The sequence below is a fragment of the Semicossyphus pulcher genome, unplaced genomic scaffold (genome assembly GCF_022749685.1).
Source record: "Semicossyphus pulcher isolate SPU_LCO1_2020_fin unplaced genomic scaffold, fSemPul1.0.p SCAF_20, whole genome shotgun sequence".
NCBI lineage: Eukaryota > Metazoa > Chordata > Actinopteri > Labriformes > Labridae > Semicossyphus > Semicossyphus pulcher.
The window spans coordinates 9074163-9093586 of NW_027211694.1; the positions used below are offsets into that span (position 1 = coordinate 9074163).

Here is a 19424-nt window from a genome sequence, read left to right on the forward strand (position 1 = left end):
AAAATTGTTTCTCCCTTCTTCCACCATACCTACATATGAGTACTGATACATGCGACAATATTACATTGTAAGTCGCGGGTACTTACACGATAAGTTGCGAGCCGTATTATAAAGCGTTACAGAGAAATCACGTAAATTAAAGGCAACTCTTTCTCACATGAGGTCCTGCTGCTCCCCGAGGTCCAGGAGCTCCAGGTGATCCGTTCTTCCCCCTCTTGCCCCGGTCGCCCTGCACCAACACACACACAAAACCATCATAAGCCTGTTATAAATACATCATTCATTCACATAATACAGCATGTATCCACATACTTCAGCTGTCATCATTTTCCCAGATTAGAAAGCAAATTAAAAAGTCACTTTAAGTCAATATACGATGATGTACCTCTCTGCCCGGCTCTCCTGGATCCCCTGATGGGCCCCTCAGGCCTGTAGAACCCTGCATGCCTGCGTTACCACGGATACCCTGGATGCCCTGAGCACCCGGAGGCCCAGACTCACCTGGTTCACCCTGCGGCGAGAAAGAAAGAAGAAAGGACGAAATAAAATGTTTGGAAGACAAACACAGAGTTAAAGGTCGCTTGTTTCATTTAATGTAATTATTCCACTGCTCTATTGCTCCTGATAATTGCTTTCAAATTAAAGTCCCTCTTCCCTTTATCAATTTATATCCTCAAACACTATTTTAATGAGTGACTGAGTCACTGAGCCAATTACGTCCCCGAAATTAAAACCACAGTGGGAGACAAAGTCAGTCAAAGTTAAAAAGACTGTTGGGAGGGATTGATTTGACGGGACGTTATAAATAAGACATTTTTACTTTCTTTGTACTTTTTAAGAGCGAGGAACGAGGGAAACTTCACCTTCTGCCCCGGAGAACCGGCCTGGCCTTCTGGACCCCTGTGGCCGCTGCCTGGCTCTCCCTGAAACCACAAAACACACACCTTTAGTAAAAATCCTAGAGTGCACTCTTTCAAAATAAAAGCTCATGAATAAACATCGTATTTACCTTTTGTCCCTTTTCTCCAATTCCACCCTGAAAGAGCTCACATCAGTTAGAAAGTGCACCAAAATAAACCAACACAGCAGAGTTTGAAATAAAAAAAAACTTGTCAAGATGTTTAACAAGGGGAATTATTAATGTCTGCTTTAATCCGTTGTCTCTCAGTCAAACAGAAATAGAGCACGGGGGACATCAAAGGCCCGGAGTCGAGCGGCTTCACTGACAGGCGAGACAGCGGAGAAGTTCTGATGTCATTCACTGATGCAACGTGGGTAGGAGAGGAGAGCGGCGATGATATTTTTATGAAACTGACGGCACATTCGGTGTCGAGACTGTCATTTCTGCTCTGTGATCTTAGGATGATGATAGTGACGCTTTAAATCAGCGGGGCCATATCAGTGACTCATGACAATGTAAGGATGTATTTCACTTAAAAGGGTCAGCTCTGCTACATGATTAAACATATTCTCTCACTCACTTCTGGTGGTGTCTACCTGAAAATTTCCAAGATTTAATTGTCCATGTTTCAGTTTCTGAGTGAAAGAGAATGTAAGTTTGTTTGTGGGGTTAAAGAGGTTAATTTTCTATATAAAGTGCTTCCAACAGGACAGCTGGTGTGAGACTGGAAATGTTGGGAGCAGAGAGCGGGGACTGACGTGCACCAAATGATCACAGGCCGAGAGTCGAGCCTACATTCAATGTGTCGAGGACATAGACTGTATAAAAAGATGGACGACATGACAGCTCCCTAAAAGTGAAGCCAAAACATTTTGAGCGCCCCCTGCTGACTGGCTGCAGTATAGGTCATAAAGCCCGCCTCCTCCATGTTAACAGATGGGACATGAGTCAAACTATAAAATCAAAATAAACGACAAATACATTTTTCTCAAACATGGTTTCTTTCATTATAGTTAGTTCTTATCATGCTGATTTACGTCCAAGTGTTCATTTTTCTGACAAGTTTATTTTGAATTAGTTATTTGATGCTGTCAAAATGATGATTGACAGCTCTGTTGACAAATTAGGCTCCTGCAGCCAATCAGTTCCGGGTGAGCAGAGCGGAGGACGATCCGCGAGTAGAAACGTAACTAAAACAATCACTACAGTCATTGAAGTTTCCATACCTGTGGACGTTAACCTCAGACCAACACAGAGAAGCTGTTCTGCTGTTAAACACGCCGGTGTACGGGATCCTTGCTGTTTTTTCGGTAAGTTAAGTGTGTGTTTGGGTTAGCGGAAGTGGCTACCGCCGCTTCACTCGCCGATCTCTACTGTGCAGTCTCTGGCTCCGTATGACGTCACCATCGCAAGATGGCAGCGCCTATCACAGGGGCTATTTTGGCATCAATTTCGTACAATGGAAGCAGATGGAGACGCGTTGTCCATCTAAATATACAGTCATTGGTGTAAACCAAACATAGACGACAACCGGAAGGCAGAAATTAAGCAATTTTCTGTCTTTGTAAACATGTATTGCAGCCTCTTCATGAACCAACAGGTTGATACAACTGCACATACAGTTCTCAGCTCTCAGTTATGATTATTAAATTGTTGTTACTGGAGCACTGGTTTATCTCAGTGGTTAGAGCAGGCACCCCAGATACAGGCTCGACTCCCAGCCTCGGCCCTTTGCTGCATGTTATTCCCCACTCTCTTCTCCTGCGTCCTTCAGCTCTCCCATAAAACTAAGGCAAAACGGCCGATAAAATATTTTTCAATTGATCACTGATTGATAGCACTAATACCACTTAAGAAGGCTTAATTGTAATTTATTCGCTGCCCTGTTTTGTGAGAGACTCGGTTGAAATCAGTGCAAGAAGACTCCAACTACCAGGTCCTTGTCGAGCACGCTTTAAGTTATTAACTGATTTGAGTAAATAAGAGGTGCCAAAATGTAAACACTACTTTTTATGTCTAAATGGCATCAAGGTTCTCTATATAATGTCGTGATTGCTTCCAAGTAAGATGTGGAATATTTGAGAAAGCTGTGCACAGGGAAGCTGTAATCAATAGAGTTTAAATGTTAAAGATCACCTTCTCTCCTGCTTGTCCGTTCTCACCTGGTTGTCCCTGTTGGATAAGACATTCATCATTAGTGTTGTACAGTTATTTCTCAAGTGTTTCATAATGACGGGACGAATACTTTGTGCTTTTACCTTCAGGAAAAAAAACTCCGGAGGGTACGGGTACGGCTGTCCAGTCTCCTCGCCATAACCCCCCTCGCCCCCCCTCTCCATCTCTGCCCTCCTCCTCTCCCACTCCGCCCTCTCCCGCTCAATATCTCTCACCCCCTCCTGCCTCGTCCTCTCCTTCTCCAGCTCTTCCTCCCCCTCCTGCTCCAGCTCGGCCTCCCTCTCTCTCTCCAGCTCCTCTCGCTCTCTCTCCATCTCCAGCCTTTCCCTCTCCCTCTCCCGCTCCAGGTCCTCCTCCTCCTCTCCTTCCCTCTCTCGGTCGAGGTCCTCCTCGGTCTCCCAGTCGTAGTCTCCGCTCCTCTCCTCTTCCTCATAGTATGGTTCTTTTTCCCACTCCTCCTCTTCCTCGGTGTTTGTCTGCTCCTGTTCTCCACCTTTAGTGTCCGTATGAACTTCTTTTTCTGCATCACTGTATCGCTGTCTCTCCCTCCGTTGTTGCCTCTGACGCCTGGTTTGTGCTTGATGGTCAGGGCTTTCCTGCTCCTTCCTCTGGAGACACAAGTTTTATAGGACACACAGTCATGTATTTATAAGTCATACCATGTTATTGGATTGGATTATCACAGACAGATAACAGACTTACACTCCAGCTGTAACCCTGAGCTCCAGAGGACAGATGCTGAAACTGAAAGGAGGGGACAAACTCAAATATGATCCAAAGACAGCGTCTCTGAAGTTACATTTATTGTAATTAATGTAAACTGAGACGTGTGTTTTATTTTGAAAGGATAGAAATGACAAACTTTTTGTGCCTCCTTAAAGCGATTTCTTCCACCCGGGGCACCTGGCATGAACACCTAACACATAAAAAATTATTACTTCTGCCTTTTTTATTAGCACCTATCTGTATTATATAAACCAGGTAACACTTACCGTAGATTCAGGCCAGGAGGCGCTTCTCCTCACCCTGCTTTGGGATCGATGCACCTGTCAAGCCGCCCGAAAGGAGCACATTTATTGCAATAGTTTTAATAATAATAATACATTTAATTTGTACAGCGCTTTAGAAAGGTACTCAAAGGTGCTGTTCATGATATATAAAACAATTACAAAGACAGTTAAGTGAATAAACAGTGTAAAGCAGTCAAAGTACAGAAATAACACAGGAAGAGCTTACACTATTAAAAACAACCAATAAAATCTACTCAAAAAAACTGAGGTAACAATGTGCACTTTGTTGATTGAGTAAATTTTGACCTCTGTGTTTTCAGTGAAGAGCACCGGAATTTAACAGCTATGATAGACTAAAATAAATTGGGTAAATTCTGCTTAACATTTCTCATTAGATTACACAACTAAATACTTAATTAAAAGGTGTAATAATAACTCTTTAAAGAAAGAGACAGACAACTTTTCAAGCTCACACTCGCAGGCAATTTAGAGTCCCCAATGAACCTAACGAGCATGTCTTTGGACTGAGGGAGGAGGCCAGGGGGAACCCATGCATGCACAGGGAGAACATGCAAACTCCACACCAAAAGGCCCACTACGTCCGAACCGGGATTTGAGCTAGGAACATTCTAGCTCTGAAGCGACAGCGCTAACCACTGCAATGCACCGCCCAGCATTTTGGAATTTTAAGTTCCTGTCATATACAAACATGCACGACGACAAATCGTCTGGTGTATCTAACTAAAAAATATATAAACCCCAGTAGCGCACAAATACTGGCGATACTCCCAACGATTAATCCGACCCTAGCCTGCAGCCAAGAACAATCAGTGACGCATGTGCACTTTAAAGGACAGGCCCGATATCTTTGGGTAGATTTTATTGTGGTATTTTGGGCTGCAATTGTTACTGTTGAAAATTAGGTAATGCAGTTATACTAATTTCTATTAATTCACTTGCTGACTTTACTTTTCGTATAATTGACACAATTTGCATGAATTTTATTTACTACCCTCAAAAATCCCTTTTTACAGTGTATGGCCCGCTGATGAAAGGCTTTACATTTGCAGAATTATGAACTGGGTGTCTGGTGCGACTTTCAGGGAAAAAAATCACAAGCGGCGCCCAGTTAGTGACGCGTTTTCCATCACCCAGCAGTTGTTGGTCTGCCAGAGAGGGTAGGCGGAGCTTGGCGGCCTCTGCAAGTGTTGCGAGTAATCAGTAATCTACATTGGCTGAACAAACAAAGAACAGATGGATGACTACAGATACAACTTCAAAAATAAGTGAAAATCCAAACAGTCTAAAAAGGAAAGCGACCGTCAGCGAGGAAAATCAAGAGTTACAACCGGAGCCGACCGTGGACGTCACACATGCGACACTGTCTGGATATCTGGGAAGTGTGCTTCCGCAATTATCGTTTATTCACATAGGTGCCACCGAAGAGAAACTGAGATCTTCGAGATTACCACTTTACATATATACAGTATGTACTGTATATAAAAGAAAACAAGTACAACAAAATGCAGTTTTGAAAGAGGGAGGGTGTCTGAGGTGTTGGGGGACAGAGTTTCAGAGGGAGGTGGCAGCAACGAAGAAGGCGCTTCCTGTAAAAAATCTGGAGCACTGCTTTGATGTGTATGATGTAAGAAAGAAAGACACAGACATTTTTTTTTAAAGGTATTTAAACACTTTTACTGAAGGATACATACATGCACAGAGAGGTTAAACACACACAGAAAACAATATAACAAAAGAGGAAAATTTCACCAGTGAAAAGAGCGTCTGATCTGGCTACACATGTGCTTATAATGCCTCTACATTCTGGATAATATCATCAAGTAAAAACACAAGATATTTTCTAAGTTTTAATAAATACAATTTCAGTACAACTTGACAAATGGAAATATGTGTTTAAAGCGTGAGCACATGTTTGAAACAGCTGTTTGGTACAGAGAAATAAATGTCTTAATAAATAAATTAGGAGCTGCAGACACGGTAAAGGCTACACTGGTGTTTACACTGAACAAAGTAAACTGGACCCAATGAAACAAGTTTGTCTAATTATTATTAGAGCTCTACCATAGACAAAGCCTTTAAAAAACATGTGAAGTTTGGTTTGGCCATAGGTTTGGGTGAGCGACATCGTCCTTCCTCGTGAAACGTGGGTCAGGTTCAGGGCTCCTCACCAGCAAAACACTTCACAGTTTATTCACACTCTCCGTGTAAGTGTGTGTGTGTGTGTGTTTTGTTATGAATGCTTTAACACTCTACAGTCTCTTGGGAATTAAGATATGTCCTGTTTAAGACAAACAAACAAAAAAACGAGAGAGAGAAAGTATTAAGAGTAACTCTCTGGAATGCTTTTCTTTGCGTTGTTATTCATTCTTGAAGAGTCAGACTACAGGATGCGTCTGTGGCTCATTCCCATTCAGACAAGCTTTAGAGGCATGCTGTCCTGTTTCATGCTGTGTTTTGGTTTGGTTTATTTACATTCCCACTGTGTACACATTAGCCTTAAAGGGGGGGTATTATGCTAATTTCAAGCTTCATATTTTACTCTGATACATGTGGAGTAGCTTAGCATCATTTACAGTTAAAAAAACTCCTCATGTTTCTCACACTCGTGCTCTGTGCAGGCGCTCATACAGCCTCCGCCTGAAACGACTTAATCAGCTCTGTCCCTTTAAGAAACCCCGTTTTTTTTTCCAGCTCTCTGAAGCCTGCTGAAAAAACTGTGTGAAACCAGCCGTTCACAGCAGCCTGCAGACTGAGACTTTTTTAGCAGAGGATTACTCCATCATACTTTTACCTACAGATCTGAAACTTCACCCACGTTTAGTCTGGACATCCAACATCATAACATTATAAATATGTCTTAAAATGTGACACAGCATAATACCCCCTCTTTAAAGAAACATTTTTTGCACTGGTGAAATTTTCACAGGAGGTAGGAAGGAGGAAAAAGTCTTGAAATATGATGCAAAGTGGTTCTTTAATAATAAGGAAGTGTATACTTCATTTGATTCAAGCACTTGCCATCACTTTCAAGACTCTTGTGTTAAGTGTAAATAAAAGAGCATCCCCAGGCATGCAAGAAACATTCATTTAAGAGTCAAGCCTTTCACTTGTGTGAAAATAAAACTACCTTGTGTTGTTCTTCAGTCGTGATTGGAGGTGTAGGAAGCGACGCTTCATCCTGCTCACAACAATAAAGAACAATTTGATGAGAATGTGGCGACACTTCAGAAGTGATGCATCATATTGAGCTAAAAATCAACACGCGACACGGCCAGCTGCTGCCCCATACCTTGTCTGTGTCATCCACGGGCTGTGATGGAGGCGCTGTGGTTGTGAAGACAGCCTAAAGGGAAGAAAGGGGAGGCTTACTGAGACATTAAAATATGCACATGTGCAGTTTAAATCTGAACCATTAATCTGTGCAAAAGTAAATGCTTTTAATAGGTGTTGGTGTTTTAATTTGAAAGTTCAGGCAGGTAAGAAGACTTAAGAAGCCTCAACAGACTCAACAGGGTGTTTTGTTTAGAATGGTTACAGCTAAAAAAGGGTTATTTTGAGTGAAAGGATACCATCCTTCACTCAGTGCTTCAATGCTAAGGTCCACTTTGTATGACTCATACTGTAAATCTGTTAAGATCTGGAGTCCCTTTATTTATTATATCCCAAAGAAAATAGATCTCTCCAACTTACTCATCTAAGTGTGGCGTAATGTGCAGTTTATTTTAACTTTGTTTACCATTTCTACTATAGTTGCTATGGACACTGGAGCCCTTTCTGGCACTGTTCTTTACTCTCCTCTCTGTGGGTGCTATGGGACGCAGGTTTTTGTGGACTGGTTTTGTTTGTGTCTATAAAAATTTTAAATATAAGGAACAAGACTTCTCTTCAAATGAATGCAAACTTCTGAACACTAAAAATAACTGGTTCAGCCATCCATCGATTGTCTTCTGCTTAGTTGGGTCGCGGTGGCAGCAGGCTGAGCAAGAAGGTGACCCAGGCGTCCCTCTCCCCAGCAACATGTTCCAGCTCCTCCTGGGGGATCTCGAGGCGTTCCCAGGCCAGAGGGGAGATATTATATTCTCTACAACCATCTACCTCTTATACATAACCTGAGTGACAACCATATTTATCTCTGCACCTTTGCACTCTCTATTGCACCATTGCACTATCGTCTCCTGTCTAGGTCTGTATATAAGAGTTTAAGTGTCTGTGTTACCTTGTCTAAGCTGTCCTTGTTTTTAAGTTTAGTCTGTTTAATGTGCGTGTCTGTGCATTGAGAGCAAAGAAAACCCAGAGTCAAATTCCTTGCATGTGCCCACATAAAGCTGATTCTGATATTAGCGAGCTCTGGGTCTGCCCCGGGGTCGTCTCCTAGTTGGACGTGGCTGGAAAACCTCCACAGGGAGGCGCCCTAATCAGATGCACCGAACCACCTCAACTGGCTTCTCTTGATGTGAAGGAGTAGCGGCTCTACTCCGAGCTCCCTCCGGATGTCTGAGCTACCTGCCACCCTTCAGAGGAAACTAATTTCGGGGGCTTGTATCTGCGACCTCATTCTTGGTCACTACCCAAAGCATGAACATAGACGAGGGTTGGATCCTATAACTGTTGACAAACCAAATGTTGTGTTTCAGATTCAGTTTGTGAAACATCATACTTTAGTATCAGCTGCGCCGTCTGACGAGGATGGCGGAGGATGTCTGGAGGTTTCAGTCGATGTTTCTAACAGGGCAGGACTCTGTGAGGGTAATTGATCTGCCTACAAAACAGTATAAATATGTTAATATTGTTCAGGTACAGCAGAGCAGCACGTAACTGAGCTCAGCTGCCTCTGTGGCCTTTCTATCAGAACACAATCATGCCACAGCGAATGAGATCACTACCTTTTTATTCACAGGAAAGGGGAATTCATCTGTTTGGACTTGAAGCTGCATCTGACAAAAACATGGAGCATATTATACATTAATTATTCCAGCTGAAACATACGAGAGCATGCAGTTTGAACTTACCTGTGTGTTGCCTCTCCTCTCCTGAGAGACGGGTAGGACATCGGGGTGAAGCTCTTCCTGTTTGGAAGAAGAAAATCAGCTCATGATAACTTTAACAACCTCCAGACCCTCCCGTGGATGATACGCCGAGCAGTTTCAGTGGGCTGTGATGACAAACTAATTTATTTGCAATAATTAATTCAGGTAGTGGGCGTGTCATTAATCAAACTCTCTGCAGAGTTTCGTGTGGGCACAAATGAGACGCTGCTTTGTAGAAAAAAAAACACACAATCTCATTATGAGTTTGACAGTTCTGTTAACAAGAAGACACCCACGACGACGCTGACGCTCCAAATCCATAACAACCCCAACGCGTCATCAATCATCACTTTAAATTGAAGTTTCCCACTGCTCGCGGATTAGTCATTTAATGCAGCTGCTGCCCACCTCGTAGTCATAGCTGTGCTCTCCGCCGTTATGAAACTCCGCCTCCTCCTCTTTGTCTCGCTTGTCCTCCTCACTTGTCTTTGGATAAAGGAGACATGACAATAATTAGAGGAAGATACTGTTACGGATAATGAGTAAGCGTTTGTGTCAATGGCTGGAAGACAACAAAGCCAAGCGAAGACAAAGCAACCCGCTAATCAAGTTTCAAACCTGTTATCAATATAATGAGCAGCACATGGACGTTGAGACAAACGCATGCTTTAAGCTGAACTAACCACACCATGAATACAATAACAGGTTAGTTACTATCATTACTTCTGTTATAGTTACTACTACAGCTGTTATTGGCACAATTACTGATGTGTTAATGACATGTTAGCGTTAGCCACAGTTCTGCAGGGTTAGTTTCTTTTTGTTTAGTTTGGGCAAAGGTGGAGCAGAGTCTCCAGGTTTTAGTCTGACCCCCTTCAAGGACATTTACCAGGCGCTGTCTCTGCCTCTTATGCCGTCCTTTATTTCCTTTGCCCTGGTTAAGAAGTTCACAGTCGGAGAGAAAAAAAGATAAAGGTTTCTCATGCTTCAGACGTTCATGATCAAGTACGAAATTATAAGTTGAAACTGTAAGTTAAGGGGGGAAATAAGTAGTTAATGAATAACAAAAATGAATGCAAAACCTTTAAATCAAGATGTTTAAGAATCCTTAGTGTTAAAGTTATCAGGACCACACAGGCAGTTTGCATGTTTCAGCTCTTTTATCACAAATCAAACATTATTAGGGACTATTTTTGTCACTTGTTGCTGTTTGCACTTTAATGTAAAGCACAAACCTGCAATGAAATGTGCAGCAAAAATAAATTACCTTGCCTACATTGATGCCCTTCCTTCAAAGCAGCCACTGATTTGGGGGTTTTACAAAATTCGTGGACTCACTTCCAAAAGGGCTGTGAGCGTAACGCGGTTATGTGACTCTTGATTTTCACATTTTCACTTTACACTTCCCAGATAACCACGGTCCACGGTTGGCTCCGGTTGTAACTCTTGATTTTACTCGCTGGCTGTCGCTTTCCTTTTCAGACTGTTTGCCTTCATCTGAGCGTCGAATTTGTTTCTTTTTCTTTGGATTTTCACTTATTTTTGAAGTCGTATCTGTAGTCATCGATCTTTTCTTTGTTTGTTCAGCCATAGCAGATTACTGTTTACTCGCAACACTTGCAGAGACCATAAAAGCAGCCGCTTAACTCCGCCTACCGTCTCTGGCAGACCAACCACTGCTCGGTGACGGAAAATGCGTCAGTAACTGGGCGCCGCTAGATAGAGACTTAACAGACATTTAAGATTACAGCTTGCCTGCTTAAAATCCCCGCTTCAATAAATGAACTGAAACTGAAATAAAATGTGAAAACTAAATAAAAATAAAAGGTCCAATATTAGCAGTGAAGCACCGTTTTTTTCCCTTCACTCAAACGCCACACGTCACATTTACTGGTCGCTGTGCTGTCAGGTTTCAAGTGTGCAGAAATAAAATCAGGAGATGCAGCAGTGAGACGCTTCTCCGTTGACCCCAGATGAGTGAAAGTAAATCTGAACCGAGCAGGACGTTAAAAAGGCCGGTATGCGTAGCGGCGGGAGGAAGAAGGTAAGCGATCAGCACGGCAGCTCAGAGTCTCCGACTGTCAGTTGATCAGGATGAAGGGTATAGAAACTAACACCACAGTGAGGGATGGGAAGGACGTTGCTGCTTGGGCTGGGGCATTAGTGTTTGACCGCGGTTAGAAAAAATCTGTTCGGTCACAGCCCTAATTTCCAAGCAACTTCTTTATGTAAGAAACCGATGCTTCAAACAATGAAGAAAAAGATAAAAAGCAACCCATCACAAGAAACATTTTCAGCTCATCTACATTACCATGTCAATATATGGTAAATTCTCCAACAGAAAGTCTCTGTTACTTGATTTTAACGGCGTTACCTGACATCAGCTAATACTTGGAAGATCGGCAGGGTGAGCTAAAACATGCAACACTTGTATGCTCCTTTAATAATGTGCATTTAAGTTATCAAACACAAACATCATTACACGTGTTAAAAAATGATCCCAGGATTATTTCATGTTTTATGTTTCTGCTTTACCTTCCCACGCTCCCTGTTCTTCTTCTTCTGTCCTGAGTTCTTCTTCAGCGAGTCCTCCTGAGTGAGGAGAACCGTCTCCACCACGCTGCCTGGTAACCCTGAAACCGTCTGACGTGCACATTTTCATGTTTAGCATGTATTGAATGTTATTTGCATACAAACTGTGTCTGACACTTTGTTTTTTGTTCAAGTGTTTCATCACATTTTCATTCAAAACCAAGGCACTGAGCAGCTTTTAAAATCCAGGGTGTGAACAGCGTAAGAGGATGTGAACCCTCTATGTATTAACAATAAAATTATTAACTAGCTAGGTGTTCTCAGCATGTTTCCAGTCATTTGCTAAAATTATATATTTCAAAGAGGCATCCCTAATTGTAAAACGTTCCTACCTCCTGGGTGGTGGTATAATTGAAAGTAGAATTAACCACAGTCAGATTAATTCTGAGTGAAGATGCTCCGTCTCTGTCTCCGTCTACTCTCTCCGTCCCTCTCAGCTTGGTCTCAGTCCTGTGGAGCTCCTGCTCTCCGTTCACCGTGGTGGCCGACCATAAAGTGGGACCCTCTGCTGTTTCATTTAAAGGGTCCTACGCATCAAAAGGCAGATTTAGTGGAAGTGAGAGAAAATGCAGATTTGGACCAGAAGCATCGACATCAGTGAGTGACAATATACAGCAGCTGTAAATCTGTGTGTAGGGGAAAATAATACAATCTATTATCTTGTTGCCTTTAGCAGGTTTATAATACAATGATCCAATGAGGAAAAACTATGTGGACAAAAGGAAATACATATACAAACTTATCAGGAAATAAAGTGTCTGATAATTGATGGATTAGGTGTCTGATTAAGTAGGTCCAAGTCATGTTCCTAAGTCAGAACAGAGGTAAGGTGTTTGTTCAGTAGTAGAACAATTTATTTCCTGTTCCATTCGACTCCTCAAACCTGTTCTTTTCTTTGTCATGAGTTATCCTTGTTTAGTTTTGTATTGATTAAGTGCCCTGCCCTCGTTGTTTTCACCTGCCCCTTGATTGTCTCACCTGTGTCTGATTAGCCTCACCTCCCCAGTGTATTTAGTCCTCGGGCCTTTCCCAAACCACTCCCTACATCCTCTCCCTACGCACTTCCACTTCGTTGGAGGGCGTTTTTTTGTAGTTGTTTTCAGTGAGAGTGACGCTTTTTGCGCCCTGCTTAACGCCTCACGTTTTTGGGGAAACGCTCTGAGCTCCTCCTTATTTTTTCTAATTGTCCAATCGGAAGAAAGGAGAGGCGGGCCTTCAGTCAGTTTACAATATAACGGTTAGGTGACAGCTAATGATCCAGTGGTTGCCTTAACAACAGTAGAAAAAATAGGCGCAGCGAGCTGCTCTTTTTTTAACTGTAGGCTTCCCCCCTCGGGACAGTAAATAAATTGACTGGACTTGAGCGTCTGGTTTGCGAAAGGCCCCTCGTCTTCCCCTGTCTCTGTGCCAGTGAATATTCGTGTATAACTTAGTCAACCGTCAAAACTTCAGTCTTACTGTGTAACTTTACTCTCAGTGTCAATTTTTTGACACTGCAACTCTACACCCTTATTAAGTCTTCAGGGCTTTACTTTAAACATTTGTTCTCTCATCAGAATCTCAAATAAAAACGATCAAAACTGACCTAAAAAATGTTCTCATGATTGTTTTTGGATGATGGAGATTTTGAGGATACTTACAACTGAAAAAGACTCTGGAAGCTGCCTGTCTAAATCAGTGTCCTCGATAGTGTCTGACGGAGGCTGGCTGAGGTCAAACTTCACTGAACTCTGCTGAGAAGACACAAAGAGAAAATGTCAATTTTTACTGCTACTTTTGGTGTAATTTAAATGTCTTATAAAAAAGTAAGCTTGAATAAAATCATATATTAATGGTTTCACACTTTTCTTCCCTGAATTTACGTACTGTGAACTCCGTGATGACGTTAGAGGTGTGACTTTCTTCTTTTGCCTTCTTGGACGTGCCGAGCACATGAAGCAGCTCCTCGATTCCTTCCTGCAGCAGCCTGTCAATCAAAACCTTCAGCAAAGGAAGCTGAGAGAAAAAAAGTTTTTATAGAAAAGGTCAAACTGGAACACGATCACCACTTCTATCAAGCTCTAAATTTAGACGGTGTGAGAGTCAGATTACCCGGATGCCGTACGCTTCAAACATCACTTCAATGTCCTGAAAGAGAGGAAAACATAATGTTAAATATGCAAAATGAGACGTTGCATCCCAGAGGAGACATTACTTCTTTTTGTACTCACCTTCATGTTGATAGATCTTCCAGGAGCTCCAGCGTCCCCCTGCGGAAACGTTAAAACAAGCAGAGTGAAATAATGTAATTTGCATATACATATATTTGTGAGGGATAACACTGAAGCACCACCTTGTCTCCTTTCCCGCCTCTTTCTCCTTTATCCCCCTGCAAACAAGAAAAAGCCTAAATGAGCAACACAGCTAATATGTTTCTCTTCTTTAAATAAGTGAGCTTCAGTATGAATCCTATCACCATCTTACCTTCAGTCCTGGTGCACCCTAAACAAACACAAACAGAGGAGCAAGACATTGGAACATGCATCTGCAATGCATGACATGGAGCTTGCCTTATCTGTATGCAGATAAGGACACAACTCACAGCAGCCCACAGTAAAAGCAATAAAGTCATCATGGTTGTGTGATGACTCAGACGGCATGCAGGCAAAATATGCATAACGCCATGCAACAGCTGAAATAATGTGCAATTATTTATGAGCTATAAATATCTGCAATAACATGTCGTGTGCGAACTCACAGGCGCTCCCGGAGGACCCATCGGGATCGGGAATGCTTGTCGGATTTCGTCAACGGTGGCGCCCTGAGAATTGATGCAAATAAAAATCAGTAGGGTTTCAAATGGCAGGCAGATTAGTGATTGTTTTTCTCAATCACCAGCAAACAGAAATAAGCTTAATGATTATCGCTGATCACACAGGTGATTATCCTCACCTCTGACGTGACGAGCACCTGCCGCCCAGGTAGACCTGGAGCTCCTGGTTCCCCCTTGCCGCCGTCTTTACCCTGTGCAGGAAGACAGGAGTTCAAACGGTGCAGCCGCAGTATTTCTCACAAACATTTTTTAATTATCTTGAAGCTGCTTACACTCGCTCCTGCATCTCCCCTGTCCCCCTGCAACAAGAGGAAGGTTAACACGTGTACTTGAAAAACAGTCTAAATGTTTTAGCTGGTTTCAATAAATTTTAAAGGACCTTCTTGCCGTCATCTCCCTTCGATCCCCGTTCTCCCTGTGAAAGGACAACATGTCTTCAATTTTAAAAAGTTAGCTAAAGAAATGACACACTTTAAATATCTGAACAATTACGTTTTAGCAAAGTAGCATAGACGTTAAGCACAAAATGTGTCTTACATCTTTTGCTGGGAGGCCCCTCTTCCCATCAATGCCAGGCCTCCCCTGCAGAGCAGAGGAAACAAGTCCAAGTCAGGAAATATTTTCAGATTATGATGGAAAAAATAAAGGTTGTGCTAATCACACACCGGACACATGATACAAAAGCTTAAACATAGACTCCAGTACTGTCTTTCATCGTTAAACTGGATAAAGGGTTATATTTTAGTGTTTAAACTGCAGGTGTTGTGACACACTGGTACTCACAGGAGTTCCTGGTAAACCCGGCATCCCTGCTATCCCGACCCGTCCTTGGTCTCCTTTTTCTCCCCTCTGATCACACACACATATAAAAAAATGAAACTTTTCTCTTTAAGACTTAAAAATCTCTCCATATTAACATCAAACATCACATTAAAACAACTCAAACATTATTTATTGTAGTTGAAAAATGATCGTAACTGCAGTTTTGCTTTATAAAACTTCTACAGTCATCAAGCATTCATTTGGAGCCATGTGTCCAAATGGCAAATTTGAGTCACAAATTCACTCAGCTTTAAACTCTCTGTTAGTCTCCATTAAATCATCAAACATCCTTTGTTTGCAGCACATTTAAAAGTGCTTTCTCACAGGAAGCACGGCCGGTTGCTTCTGAAACATGAGGTTAATAAGAGCAGCCAGGATATGAGCTATAAAAAAAACAAACAGGCCTGATGACGATAAAACGCCTCAAACAGCTGCATTGTGGGTAACTTGTTTTGGGATACAAAAATCAAGTATGAATAGTAGAGTTGCATACAGCATTAAAACAGTGGTGAACTCACCACACCAGCGTCTCCTTTTTGTCCCTGGTCGCCCTGCAGTAAGTAATAAACACACGTTTGTTATCGCAGACTTTAATAATGCAAATAAAACTGTGGGCCCAAGTTCGTATTACCTTCGTTCCTGGTTTCCCCGGTACACCATCGAGTCCAGAACCTCCCTGCAAAGCAAACAGGGTCATATTTCAACACAGACACATCTCTGGACGAGTGGTTAAGGCAAGAAGGACCAATTTACAGACATGTTTACACTAACCAGAGATGATCCTGGTAATCCAGGTTTCCCCTCTGGACCCTTTGGAGAAACAAACATGTCTTTATTTTATTATTAACTTTCATCAATGGAGCATTATAGTCATTATTGATTATTCTGTAGATTATTGCTTCTTTAGACAGCTAACTGTTAACTGTGTAGTTTATATGACACACCCCAAAAGACAGCTAGCATTGTAGCATTTTACTTTTAATGTCTTGTTTTATTGAAATTTCATAAATGAAAATAAAAAAGAAACAAAGAACTGCCATCCATACAGAAAATTAAATACATAAAAGATTATTTTCAGTTGCCTACAGTCTCTCTCCCAAACATCCCAGCTGTATCGCTACACACACTGCTCACCATATACACCGACCCCACAGTAACCCTTTCAACTGTACAATATTATCATGAAGGCACAATAGTATGCCATTCAAAATTGTAACTAAGGCACAGCTCAGTCCAATTGTTGCTGGCCATTTTGTAGAGCTTTGGCCCCTCATAACCAGCTGGGTCAGTTCTTCAGGCAGGTAGTTGAACAGGTCAGACCACAACTCCGTGAAATACATTTCATTACCTTTCAATATTGCACTAATTCTGTCATGAAGAAGAAATTAATGTCTTATTTTAACTGACCAACAGTCCAAATCTTTAAGATAGTAAATTGAATAAAGCCGGAAAAATGGCTAATTTTATCTTCTTTTTTATTTGCCTTTTGTGCCTACATTGAGAGAGACAGGATGGTGGATAGTGAAACAAGGGAAGAGAGAGAGGGGAGGATGGCATGCGGCCGGGGGCCGAGGGCTGAAGGTGGGAGGTACCTCTGTACATGGGACATGTGATTTAACTGCTGAGCTAAACCGGCCCAACAATCTGCAAATTTTAGAAGTTGAGAAACGAGAGAGTGCTTGGTATTTTTTACATGAAATGTAGATTACATTTCTGTCAGTTGACTTATTATGTCCCCCTCTATGTGATGGTTTGCGACAGGTGAGAGCGATACGATACTCACTCTTGGTCCAGGCAGTCCCGTCTCTCCTCTCACACCAGGCTGACCATGCTCTCCTGGTTCACCCTGAAGGGACGTGTTAAAAGAGAAACATTATTTCCTCATTAAAGAATAAAATAATGCATATCGCATGATGTTCTTTAAGTTACCTTAATCACTCTGGTCAGCACGTTGTCGTCTCCAACAATCTGGTAGGACAGAATGAGAAACGTTTATTGACACAGTTTAATCTGATTGAGAGCAGACAGTATTTCACAAGGTCTTATGGGAGTTTGTGTCTTTTCTTTCGTTCTTTATGAGCTCTGTTACAGTGAATGCCCGCGTCAGACATGGCTGAGCTGACGAGGAGCTGTCAAATATGATAACAGAGGTTTGTTTACTTGTGTTCCCGGAGGTCCAGGTTTTCCCTTTGTGACCGCGGCAGCACGATCAAAAGAAGAGCACAAGAAGACACCAGTTAACATCTGAAACGTCGCACCGCTAAACACAAATCATATTAGCAGCACAAAGGATACAAAAAAAAGTAGGTTCATTGAAGGGTGGCACACACAAAAAGCCAAACTTAATTACTGAACATATCATGATAGGAATCATGACGTCATAGCAGGTCGTGAAGATGAGACATGGTGAGTGATGAAGAAGAATGACGAGAGTGCGTCAAACAGGAGGAACAATTAACATCAATAAGAGAGATAGAGACGGTGAAGGCGAACGTACCGGCTCGCCTTTGTCGCCTTTCTTTCCATCAGTGCCCTTCAAACAAACAACATCACAAAGTATCTTTAAGCGTCGCAGATTAGTTTTTTCCCGGTTATTTAAGGACATAATCACGTTCTTGTTTTGTTCAATGGAGGTAGATAACAGGTATAGATTCTTCTTTAAATGAAAGTCAAAGGACTTACGAGGCCGGGCTTCCCATTGTCTCCTTTCTCTCCTGGGTCCCCTGGTCGCCCTGGTAGACCCAGCGGACCCTGAGCAACATGAACAAAGTGTTTAAAAAGAGCGTTATAGCACATGCACTACACACAGGTAATTAGTCCTTCACTCAAACTTGCAGTCAGCGTACTTAGCTACAATACATTTGAATTTTTTCTAGTTTAAAAAGCACTTTAGTGTGGTTGAGGACCGTGGTGGTCCCGAGCCCTATCAGTCCGAGCGCCGACCGCACGTGCAGTTATTTCTGGTTCTGAAGAGAGCATGGGCGCGATCTCTGAGTGGTAACGTAACGTTAGCTAGAAGGCTAATGTACAGTGTGCGAGCAAAAATAGTGTAAATTCTCGTGAATGTCTCGATCAGGATATATCTGAAAATGAGCGTGGTTTCAAAGAGTCTCTCTCAAAGAAGGGGGCCGGGGGAGGTACCGCCCACCTCTGATTGACATAGTGTTTGAGCCATTTCCAACACATGATGTGCCGAAGAATTGTCCATATTAACACCAGCATTGAGGCGTTTCATCACAGTACAACGATATCATTTAGATTACAGCTCAAACAACATGTTTAAGTGTGCAGTTACTCTTTAAATAACTCCGATTTCTCTTTATGCAGCTTTTATCTGTGCTCTCTGTTTGTGGGTTTATTTCTGTGTTGCATTTTGGAAAAGACGTACCCTAATTCCTCTGTCACCAGGCTCTCCAGTTGGTCCTAGTTCACCCTGAGAAAAACAAAAGGTAAGTTAGGTAAGTACTTGGATGTATTGATTAAAAAATATGTATAACTGTATTAAATACAAATAATCATTGCTCTACTTAAAGCTGCTGTGAGGAACTTCCGTGTTGATTTTGGCGCCCCCTGTGGACAAAGCCGTACCTCTCATCTCTTTGCTGATTTTGTCCTGTTCATGCTTTAGTGATGTTTTAACAAAAAAATCTCCTCCTGCTTTCTTTAACACTCATATGTATCACTCACTTTAAATGTTTGCCCTGGAAAATGTAAACTAAGGCAGCGTGCATTTAACCGCTTCGTCTCACACCTACCCCCCCCGCCAGCAGTTTGAGGCATTAAAAATAACTATATAGAAATAATCAATCTTGCCCCTGATGGTCTGGTTTGCTTTTGTATGTCACACAGAGTAATCAGAAGTAATTTCAGCCTGTTTCATAACCAGTGAAAAACTCCTCACAGCAGCTTTAACCTCCTGAGCGACAAATTAACATGCTGATTGTACCTTCATTCCTAGGTCTCCTTTAGTTCCAGGGGCTCCCTACGCACAAACAGTCATCGTCATCAACATTACAATGTTTATTTTTAGCCATATTTGCAAGCATATACAGTTTATATATCAG

General features: G+C 42.1%; 1 protein-coding gene across 1 annotated transcript in view; it reads right to left on the minus strand.

Annotated features, from left to right (window-relative positions):
• The window catches only part of col7a1l (collagen type VII alpha 1-like), a 58126-nt gene that overhangs the window by 11491 nt on the left and 27211 nt on the right, over nt 1-19424 (minus strand). Inside the window, exons 48-86 of the mRNA XM_069671194.1 lie at nt 19307-19342; nt 18749-18793; nt 18043-18111; nt 17858-17893; nt 17521-17547; nt 17290-17328; nt 17144-17206; nt 16132-16170; nt 15992-16036; nt 15879-15911; nt 15322-15387; nt 15076-15120; nt 14918-14953; nt 14811-14837; nt 14658-14729; nt 14464-14526; nt 14190-14207; nt 14059-14094; nt 13937-13975; nt 13818-13853; nt 13593-13721; nt 13367-13456; nt 12059-12253; nt 11670-11777; nt 10024-10068; nt 9543-9620; nt 9117-9173; nt 8765-8866; nt 7397-7450; nt 7235-7285; nt 4069-4122; nt 3939-3992; nt 3779-3814; nt 3160-3684; nt 3038-3073; nt 1010-1036; nt 864-923; nt 386-511; nt 158-229 (exon numbers count right to left, since the gene is read on the minus strand). Of these exons, the coding sequence (XP_069527295.1) occupies nt 158-229; nt 386-511; nt 864-923; nt 1010-1036; nt 3038-3073; nt 3160-3684; nt 3779-3814; nt 3939-3992; nt 4069-4122; nt 7235-7285; nt 7397-7450; nt 8765-8866; nt 9117-9173; nt 9543-9620; nt 10024-10068; nt 11670-11777; nt 12059-12253; nt 13367-13456; nt 13593-13721; nt 13818-13853; nt 13937-13975; nt 14059-14094; nt 14190-14207; nt 14464-14526; nt 14658-14729; nt 14811-14837; nt 14918-14953; nt 15076-15120; nt 15322-15387; nt 15879-15911; nt 15992-16036; nt 16132-16170; nt 17144-17206; nt 17290-17328; nt 17521-17547; nt 17858-17893; nt 18043-18111; nt 18749-18793; nt 19307-19342 (2769 nt within the window). The remainder of the gene's footprint in view (nt 1-157; nt 230-385; nt 512-863; nt 924-1009; nt 1037-3037; nt 3074-3159; nt 3685-3778; nt 3815-3938; nt 3993-4068; nt 4123-7234; nt 7286-7396; nt 7451-8764; nt 8867-9116; nt 9174-9542; nt 9621-10023; nt 10069-11669; nt 11778-12058; nt 12254-13366; nt 13457-13592; nt 13722-13817; nt 13854-13936; nt 13976-14058; nt 14095-14189; nt 14208-14463; nt 14527-14657; nt 14730-14810; nt 14838-14917; nt 14954-15075; nt 15121-15321; nt 15388-15878; nt 15912-15991; nt 16037-16131; nt 16171-17143; nt 17207-17289; nt 17329-17520; nt 17548-17857; nt 17894-18042; nt 18112-18748; nt 18794-19306; nt 19343-19424) is intronic.